The sequence below is a fragment of the Cryptotermes secundus genome, unplaced genomic scaffold, assembly GCF_002891405.2.
Source record: "Cryptotermes secundus unplaced genomic scaffold, Csec_1.0 scaffold40, whole genome shotgun sequence".
In the NCBI taxonomy this organism is placed as follows: Eukaryota; Metazoa; Arthropoda; class Insecta; order Blattodea; family Kalotermitidae; genus Cryptotermes; species Cryptotermes secundus.
Window position 1 is genome coordinate 378488 of NW_019730583.1, and position 10689 is coordinate 389176.

At 42.7% G+C, this 10689-nt stretch overlaps 1 protein-coding gene across 6 annotated transcripts in view; it reads right to left on the minus strand.

Moving 5' to 3' along the window:
• The window catches only part of LOC111866321 (diacylglycerol kinase eta), a 163455-nt gene extending 153429 nt beyond the window's left edge, over positions 1–10026 (minus strand). For all 6 annotated transcript variants that reach the window (XM_023855151.2, XM_023855152.2, XM_023855157.2 and 3 more), the window contains exon 1: positions 9646–10026. In XM_023855151.2, the coding sequence (XP_023710919.1) occupies positions 9646–9795 (150 nt within the window). In that variant the 5' untranslated portion in view covers positions 9796–10026. The remainder of the gene's footprint in view (positions 1–9645) is intronic.
• Positions 10027–10689: the final 663 nt, after the last annotated feature.

Below are 10689 nucleotides of genomic sequence, written 5' to 3' on the forward strand. Positions count from 1 at the left end.
TCCGAGCTACAAGGCGCACACCTACTTCACTGTAGGCATGCCCCCGCCAGCCTGGTGCTCGGAAAAGAGCTTCGCTTGCTCTGCGACCTGTTGTTTGGGACTCCCATCAGCAAGATACGGTCCACAATCGACCACAGAGCGAACGTAGTGGATTCGCTGCATGACATCCACCATTACGTCCGCCAAAACTTGAGGACAGACAGTGACATAACTGAAATGTGCTACGATCGCCTTGTCAATTCGGCGGGCGAACAAATCTGTCTGTGTCGCCCAACTCTGATCAAGGAGAAGCCCAGCAAGTTCCAGACGTCGTGGAAACGCCCACATAGGACAGTCACCCGAAACAATGATGTGGTCTACAGCATCCAGCGACATCCTAGAGGGGATGCCGGTAGAACATCTGGACCGACTGGCCCCCTGCCAGGGAGCTGCTCGGTGTGAGCAGCCTTAAGGAGGAAACAGTGTGACACGTCTAGAAGTCCATGAACTTCGGAAAGTTCGGAAAGCACAGATGTCAGGTGACGGCCATTATTAAGCAACTCACATTACCTAACGTGAAGAACAAGTAGACAAGGTGAATTCATAAACCCCATTTATCAGCCACACGGATATCCCTATAGCACTTTTCTATGTAAATAATTCCAAGAAGCAAACTCTTTCTCATGACGCTAACAGTCGCTCGACTGGTCAGTCACCGCCTTNATTGGGCGGGAAATGTCCTAACAAATTTGGCTCAGAGATCTCCTTGTGACATGAGGTTCTTTTACGTGCCGTAAAGCTACGACACGGGACCCACGGCTTAAATCCCTCCCGGGGGACTTGTTCCCTGAATTTTTCCGCCTTAAAAATTCCTATCCTATTCTTTACAGTTTATCTTAACAGTAACCTCTCATCTATGCCTAGGTCCTCAAAGTGGTATATTCCTCAGGTTTTCTACACAAACTTCTTGCGCATTTCTCAACGCTCCATGCGTGCTACATGTTAGTCACACTTTGTCATCCTTTGATCACTGTTGATAACATTTGGTGAAGAGCATAAGTTATTAAATTCCTAGCCGTGTAATTTTCTCTATCCACCTATTACTTCTTAAAGACAAATAACAAAACACGATAGGCCCATAAGCCAATACCGGAGATGATTCGCTCATTTATGTTCTACACTTTCTAGTTGAGAAATCTTCTTGCGTGAAACATCAATGTTCAACATGACAAACGAGGCTTGGGCTCAGTTAGCCTCACTTTAATCACTTTCCAACATAGCTTTATTAAACAGAAAAGTTCGGAACGAACACTAGACTAGCAAAGAAACTTGTACTGTTTCGTTTTACTGAAGCCAATTTTATTAACAGCTAGCTAAAGCGCTTGTTCTTTGCCCGGGACTTTCTTCAACAATCAACAGCATCATAACTACTGGTATGTTGTGAATATGCAGTCATATGCCCAAATTTACGAGGCTTTGGGGGAAATAATTTGGAGCGGGAAATGTTCGAGTGATCTTTGTCCAACAATAATGATTCATCACTTTTTCAGAGACTAATATACTTGTTCATTCATGTAGACATTCGATTCTTTACATTTAATATCCATATTTATTAACTTCAGGAGCCGGGATAGCGCAGACGGTACAGCGACTGGCTACGGGCTGGACGACTGAGGGGTAGGAGTTCGTGTCCTGGTACGGTCAATAATTTTCTCTTCTACAAATCATCCAGACCGGCTCTGGGTCCGCCCAACCTTCTACCCAATGGGTACCGGGGGCTCTCCACTCGGGCGTAAAGCGGCCGGGGCTTGAAGCTGACCACTCACCTCCAGCTAGTGAAGAGGTAAAGAAAATGTGGATCTATACATCCACTCCTCCATACACATTCATGACGTGGTGCTTAATTCGTTGAGCAGAGGGATCACTTTTTTATTTATTACTTTCAGTTTCAATTAAAGAAAATGAAGGATTTTGAAGTTATTGGTTTTCTTTAGTTTGAATTCTACATTACGTTTGACACAAAACTCTGATAAGAGTACTGGGGTCTAGCACACAGTTCAGCGTATTTCTTCCCAAGGACTGCTCAAAGTTACCTCCCCCAGAATGCATGCATGCTTTACAACGACATCGAATTGAATCCCCGATACGAACCTGTTGCCTAGGTTGGCCTCTGATGTCGCAGCTAGGATTTAACTGCTCAGGTGGTAGCGATCTTATACTTCCGAGGGCATGTGGTTTCAACGGGAAGGCAAGACTTCTCATGAAAGTGCGTAATTGGACACATCAATTGGCAGTGGAGATCCGGCCGTCTGACCTCCTCGTTCTCCTGAGCTGTATCTACTTCATTTTTTATTATGGGGATGCATTAATAAAATTGCAGTGTCATCGTTTTTGCCGGAGTCATAAACGATTACCAGTGATGGTGAAAAGGCTCGATGGGATCCAGTACTCTGATTTCCTTGAAAGAACAATTTCCCCTAAATTAGAGGATATACCCCTTAAGTTTAGGAGCGTCGAATAGAATGAGGATTCTCCAGTCCTTATTCATATAGGTTGTAGTTTTACTGATTTCAACTCTTGACGCCATGCATTGGGCGCCAAATGTTTCCTTTGAGGGGTACTTCTGGGAGAATGTAGGGCTCCACGCTGCGTCCTGGCTGCGGTGGACCTTCCCTGGGCCGCTGACTGCTCTCTCCCCCGTAGATGCCGAAGGCCCCTCCGTTAGTCTTTACGCCCCCCCCCCTTCCTTTGTTGCTGTAAGAGGGAGGTAAGAGGTCTGGTATTGGGCGCCAATAAGCACAGAATAGGGTTGCTCACAATTAGAGGTGGTGCCTCCTGGGTAAGGGTTGGTTGGAGATAACTGGCTCTGCTCAGGATTCGGTAAGATCTTATCCTGAAGTCTTAAGGCCTTGCTTCGGCAGGCAGGAAGAACACTGTAGCACACACACTTGCACACAATAACAACAATGGTTAACTCCTGATGACTGCTTTATTAACGAGCATTTACGACGAATTACAATTACTGTCACATTCATATACAAATCACTGCTGATCCTCTTTATTAATGTTAAAAGCTTTATTGCAGTTTCCACGTTGAAATTATGGTCGAAAGTAGCATAATGGTCGCTTAGCAACTTAATACGCAAATCATCCCCATAAATTAATTTACTTGTATAATTTCTGCAGAGCGCAGGTTTCGCGTCCGAGTTACTCAAAAGTTACAAACAGTGTTTTCCTTCGGAACTGAATTCTCCCGGAGCAGAAGTCTCCTCAGAGATCCAGTGTCCGGAAAAGTGTTATCCTCCAAACATCCCTCTTTGGCTTAGCCTGAAATCGAAGCGGCCTCCGTAGTCTACAGGTAACGTTCCCACCTCATGACGCGTGGTACGCGGGTTCAAATACCCGGCGGAGGTCGTCGAATTTTTAAGGGCGGAAAAATTCAGGGAACAAGTCCGGGAGGGACTTTAAGCTGTGTGTCCCGTGTCGTAACTTTACGGCATGTAAAAGAACCTCAAGGGGATCACTGAGCCAAATTCCAAGACGTTTCCCGCCCAACAACAGTCTCTAAGGCCTCTGATAGATGGGGGAAGCATTATAGATACCGCTAAGCAAGTGGCCGAACTCGCTTGCTCGGCGGGACTGATGGTACGCACCATTTATCGGTAGGGTATAGAGACTGGTAGAATATTACAGAGGGAAGCACAATAGATCAAACTGGTCGTGGTGCATGGGGAAACCCACCCTCTCTAAATAACTAACTAACTAGCCTGAAATCAAGATTTCCCAAATTTGCTTCTCCCGGTCAACTATGTGTTTAGTAACTCTGGACCTTAAATTTCAAAGGCGCTTTTGACAGCGATCTGATCTATGACAGCCATAGCGTGGGTCTCCAGCACGCCTTTCTTTGACTTATTATGCTCAAGAACTGTCAGAGTGGAATTCCCACAGGGGGCACCGACTGCCCTGAAGACGCCAATTTCCATGAGGTGGGTAGATGGTGCATCCTGTGCACTGACAGCCAGAATGAGCTATGGCGCCCTCTCAGGGCAAGAATGCGATCATCTCCCCATCTTTCCTTTCTCATAATACAGATTACCTCATTACTTAGTTACTATTAACTTTTATACATTATAATGACTTAATTATAACGAGCAGCTACAGTGGCGTCCGTTTAGGCTTCGTGATCATTGCTTCACCTGCCCACAATACAAGGCACAAAAAAAAAACTTCCATGTGCAATTTTGTACAAGGTAGTATAACCTCCGTCTTTGTAAGTTATGAAGGCTCCACCACACGAACATCCAAAAAGAAAGACCAAGTCTTTAAAACACCTTATCTCCGAAAAGGGCAGAATCGGACATCTTGTTCACATTTTCACTCAAAATTATCTCCTCGACAACCTCCTTAAAGTATCGCCAGACGACTTCGAATCGCCTTATATACACACACTGATGGAGCTGCGATAGTTCAGTCGGTATGGAGGCAAACTATGGGCTGAACGATCCAGGATTAATTCCAGGGAGGGCAAGATTTTTTATCTTCTCCACAGCGTCCAAACCGGCTCTGGAGTCCACCCATCCTCCTGTCAAATGGATACCAGGGGTGAATTCCTAAGGGCTACAGAGGCCCAGGCGTGAATATGACCACTCCATCTAGTGCCGAGATGAAGAATGGTGGATCTATACCTCTACTCCCCCATGTCATCATGGCAGAGTGCTTAATTAATTAAGTACTGGGACTTCACCTTTTCATATATGTACTTCCTCTAACAAAAATAGCTCAGATATTTCGGAAGGACGTGACATAACACGTTATTCAAGGCCCTTCTTGAGAAGTCGCCAGTCGCTCAACCACTCAAGAATTTCCTAACATTTTATGAAACCGGGTGTTTCATTACCATGTTCACGAGAGCCCTCCACTGGTCCCTATCCCGATCCAGATCAATCTAGTACATACCGCCCCATCCTATCTAGCCTTCTGGCTTTCCCACAAAAATCCTATATGCATTCCTCTTCTCCCCATATGTGCTACATGCTCTGCCAATCTCATCCTCGACTCATCTCATTATGCAGCTTTCTCCAACCTCCTATCACTTAATCCTTCTTTGGTCCAAACATCCTTCTCAGTACTCTGTTCTCAAACACCCTCAGTCTGTTCTTCCCTTAATGTCAGAGGCCAAGTTTCACACCCATACAGAACCACAGGCAAAATTATATTTTTGTATATTCTAAGTTTTATATTTTTAGACACCAGACGAGAAGACAAAAGGTTCTGAACTGAATGGTAGCAAGCATTTCTCATATCTGTGTGCTGCAAACCACATATTGGGAAACCAGACAACTGTGAAAATTATTAGTTTACTGATATCTACAACTTTATTGGAAAGGAAGTTGTTGTGTGGTTATCATGAGAAATAATTAAGTGGATGTCACAACCAGGGGACAGGGGGTGTCACAACTAGACAGGTCCAGTAAACAAGTATATTTCCAGTTGGGAGGGAATGAAGGACGTAGAAACTTTCATTAGGAAATGTGGGAAGTGCCAAAAGGACAAACCAACATCATGTCACTGATCCAAATAATGTAATTTCGAGATAATGATCCCTTGGAGGTAGAGAAATTGGAAGTACTTTGGTATGCCATGTTACGTAAATTTCCTTATAGAAGCATTTATATACCTCCTGAAAATTAGGAGGGGGGGGGGAATATATCTTCAAACATTCAACACAGGCAGTCATGCTGTGACTCAGCTTCAGTAACAGTCTTTAGTTCGAATCTCTTCTCCTGGGTGTCTGTAGTTTCGGCAGAGTTTAGCCTGTATCATATTTTTCACTTAATAAAGCTCATCATTTATCTGCACCCAAAGATGGCTCTGGGAGCTAAACGACACTCAAACAATGCTTTGCTCAGTGGTTCTGCAGCCACCTGAACACAACAGCATCTGCTCAGCTCATCTGTAAGTGGTTATCTCAACCTGGAGGGCCAAAGGTCCAGACCCTCAGACAGGGATATTATATATTACCCGAATTCTGACTCCTTTTAATTTCCTCCTGAATCAAATTTTAACCTGTTTCTGTCATTCCAAAATATTCGAAATCTGTCACATTTTCAAACGATTTATTAGCTATCTTTACATTATGATTTTTGCCTGCATTCTGGTGATGAGACAACATACAGTAAGTTTTCACTGCATTTACTTCTAGACCATCTTCCTTACTAGCATCAATTAAAATTTCTGTGCTTTTCTTTATGGCATCTATATTATCTCCCAACAGATTTAGGGTTTATATCATCAGCACAGACCATCAGCTGTCTGATTTAATTTCACTCTCACCTGGTTTTAATGGGCCATCTTAATGTAAAGTAAAAGTAAAAAAAAGTAAAGCTATCCCTGTACCAGGCCTTGAAGGGCCATAGGGTTGTGAGATGTTGAGGGTCCCACACTATCTAGACAATCGGCTCAAAGGTGGCGGTAAGGTTGTCAGCCTTACGCGTTGGCCGCACTTTACTCCCCAGGAAAACTATTTAATCAATTCCTGGTACTCATTTCTGCTAGAGGCTGAGTAAACCCCAGGGCTTAGTGCGGCTGGAAGGATTAGGTCAATTGAAAAAATCCAATGACCTCATCGGGATTTGAAACCGCGACCTTCTGGCTTGTAGCGTAGCACCTCAACCACTATGCTACTGTGTGCCCCTTGGGCCTTCTTAATGGCATATTATACATCCAAGTTGAAAAGTAATGGTAAAAAAGCATCTCCTTGTTTTACGTCTTTCTGTACAGGATACAATTCAGATGAATGTTTAGCCACACAGATTTTACTATAGGTTTCATTTAAACACATTTTAATAAGCCCAACTAGTTTCATGGGGACCCCAAACACTATTAGAATATTTTACAATACTTCTCTGTTAACTGAATCATAGGTTTTCTTGAAGTCCATGAATATGTTATGTACTGCCTCAGTGTACGCTCCAATTTTATCTCCAGTGTCTGACAAATTTAAAAAATCTGATCAGCAGCAGGAGGGTGTAGTAAAATTGTGTTGTGACCCATCTGACTTTCACTGTGTTGCTTAATGCAGTGTCCCTGCTGTCGAACTATTCCATTACACACTCTTCTCTGTATCTTCTTTGGATTTTCATGATGAATGTATTGTGGCATATTTGCTCAAAGCAAAAACTGTGGAACCAGAAAAACAGCCATTGCTAGGTAATGCCTGAATACAACAACAGAGGAATTGTCATGATATGAGATGTGACATGCACAGTCGCTGCTATGGAGCAATTGGGTAAGCATGTTCCTGCGAAGACAAATTCATGCAACACTAAAAGATCTGTTTTCTGTGCGGTTCATGCAGAGGGGTTATAAAAAGAGCAAAGTTCATTTAGGTCAGTTGAGTTTCAAGATGTCAGCCTGCCAGGATATGAGCTTGGGAGTGGTGGAGTTGAACTGAGGAATTTAGGCATCAAAATTCTTAAGTGTGGTTCGGTGGGGTTGAAAGTCTGGCTGTGAACAGAAGACAGCATGTGATTTGAAGACTTTATGTGTCTGCAGTTGCAGTGAGACTGTTATAAATCCATTGCCAGGATATGACTAGTAAAGACTGAGAACTGTAAAGTGTGTAGATCAGCAATAGCACTGTAATTGCCTGTTGTACAGAGTGGTGTTTATAAGGTGTCAATACAACCACTCATCCAGTCCAAATCCCCTCTAATAGTCACAACTCTTACATGTGACAGTATGTTGAAATGCCTTAATAAACTGATGCTGCAATTCCATGCATTGCTGAGTTTGAACCTTTCCTCTCGGTCTGTACTGTCTGGCTGTAATTTTATTTTTTTTGCTTCTTCGACAAGTGGGTCCATGTAGCCTGAGGTTTTGGCCAGTACTTTGGTCTCGTGGATCTTGATCTGGTGACCTGATTCAGTGCTGTGTTATGCCACTGTGAGTTTAACCCGCTGATACAAACGTATATTCTGTTCAGGTTCTTTGCATCATGAATCAATGGATCAATCTATCTGTCCTGTATGCACTCTTTCAAAATAAAATTTAACATTGTAAATATGTGAATATGTTTCTTTGAGAATTTGAGGAAGAAATATTACATTATATGCCTGAGGTACATACCAGTTATATATCATAATTCAACTGTGACCAAGTAATTAATAGGCTGCACCACAGCTCAAGTGGTTAGTCACTGGCTTCCCACCGCAGCGGCCCGGGTTCGATCCCGGGTCTGGTCAAGTGGAATTTGTGGTGGAAAAGTGACGCTGGGGCAGGTTTTCTCTGAGTAATTCAGTTTCCCCTGCCAATCTCCATTCCACCAATTGCTCCACAATCACCCTCACCTATCATCTGGGGCTGGTACAATAGGCCAGAAGTGGACACAGTACAAGGGACTTAGTCCCACTCCACTAGCAATAAAAAAAAAGTAATTAATACAAACAAACTCCCCAGCTTCAGTCCACAAGCAAACTATACCAACCAAGCGACCGCTACTTGTCAGTGAAGTTAGCGCCAACTTTAACAGATAGAGGGTGTCGCATGGTCAGTGCAACGGATCCCCACAGTCGTTAATCTCGGTTTAAAATGTTTGGGTCTGACTGGACACAGACTGCATATTATAATTTTTTACAAGGTTGAACACAGACTGAATATTATAATTTTGTTAGATGTAGCAGGTATATTAAATACAATATCTTTTAGTATAATGGAATTATGGAAATGAATATGAACTTACAGATTCCTAAAACAGTGCTGACTGATACCGTTTCTGAACGTTTAACAGTAATGTCCTGTGCACATTATTGCCATATAAATTCTATGGAGAATATAATGAAACCTGTATTTTAAAACTGTGATATGTAAAGATAAAGTTGTCCCTGTGCTTAATTAGTTAAGCACTATGCCGTGAAGACATATAGGAGAGTGGAGGTATTGCTCCACCTTTCTTGACCTCAGCACTAGATGGAGGTGAGTGATCAGCTTCACACCCCTGCCGCTTTACCCCCGGGGAAAGAGTCCCACGTACCCATTGGACAGGAGGCTGGGTGGGCCCCAGATTCGGTCTAGACACTGTGAAGAAGAGAAAAATCCACAAATATTATATATTTTTGCATCATATTATGTGTGTAATTTTTTTTAATTTGTTCCGTCACAATAAGAAATGCAGATACACCATAAATTCGTGGTGGCTCAGTGTGCCGAAACATTTAAAAAACGACGAATATATGGTGTATCCATATTTCTTATTGCGATATGTAATGTACTCGTAGCTTAACGAGATACACAACTCTTAGCTCTAAAAGATTACCATATATCGAAACCATTCCTAAATTATGTTTTATTTTTCAAATAACACGAACCATCTGTGTAATAAACATGTACACACGAAATCCAACTAAAAAATATACTTGTTGTAGCAATTTTCGCAACGTTTATTATACAAACACATATTTCAACACACAGTTTTATAAGCGATACAGAACAGAGGGTGCATGCAATGTAGCGATGTGCTGTAAAACCGTAAATTGTAAAGCGCAGTCGACACATTGGCAGAGTCACGAACCCTGTTGTGTGTAAACAAAGACCACGCCTCTTTAGCGCCAGTAACAACACAGAACCGGCGGGGATATGATAGATACAAATTCTACAAATAAAACTTACAGCACGCTTGATCTCCCTATTCGTCGATAATCTGCGATGAAACGATTTAGCCGGTTCGGTTTCGCCATCGCTTTCTGATGATTCTTCACATGTTTGTTCACTGCTGACCGTACGAGCTGCACCTCCACCATTCTTGCAACCAGACGCCATACTTATTTTTTGCCACGGATCAAACTTGAGGCCGCTTCAGGCCATTAAATGGATTTAAGAAATATTATAGCGCCATTGAGCGAAAATGGATGACTTCAATTGAGTGTTATGACCATGGGTCAAAGACGTTTATATTTCACCCTTATGATGGCAGCACTAACAAAATATCTGGATGGGTACGGCCTAGGCCAGTGTTTCTCAAACGCCGCACCGCGGACCACTACCGGTTCATCTAACAAAAAATAATTATTTACCGGGCCGCGGTCTCTTAAAGGTTGAGAACCACTGGCCTGGGCCCTTTTTGTATATACATGTTTTTTTAAGTAAATAATAAATAAGGTTGAAAGACTTCTGTGTTGTCGAATATAACACTGTGAAGTGCGTTGAAAGTCAACCAGTTTCGAAGTAACATGTTGCCTCCATCTTCAGGGTCGAACTCTTCATAGCCACTAGTATGAGAACCTCATATCTTCTTCGACCCTGATGGTGGAGCAGACATGTTCCTCCACTGGAAGCCGCTCACAAGTACTCAAGAATAATTCACCTCGAATTTTACCTCTCTTTTAATGCACATGACCACTGCATTTATTTTCGATTCTGTATGGGCTGGTGACCATAATCAAATTTTTCCCAGTGCTAGAAGTCTCGATTTTGATAGCCCATCATTCTCGCGGGCCTGAACTTGTCAAGGGATCACTCATCTGTGACTGCAAACCTTTCATTTTTTTGTTCTTCCAGTATCTACATACTTTTTTTTCATACTCCTTCCATATCTCGTGCAAAAATTTCCTCTGCAATCAATACAGCATTCATACGGAATGAAGAAAGAAAATTAAACAAAATCATAATCTGCACTATCTTTGATCTCCAAGGCATAGATTAGCTCAAGCATGT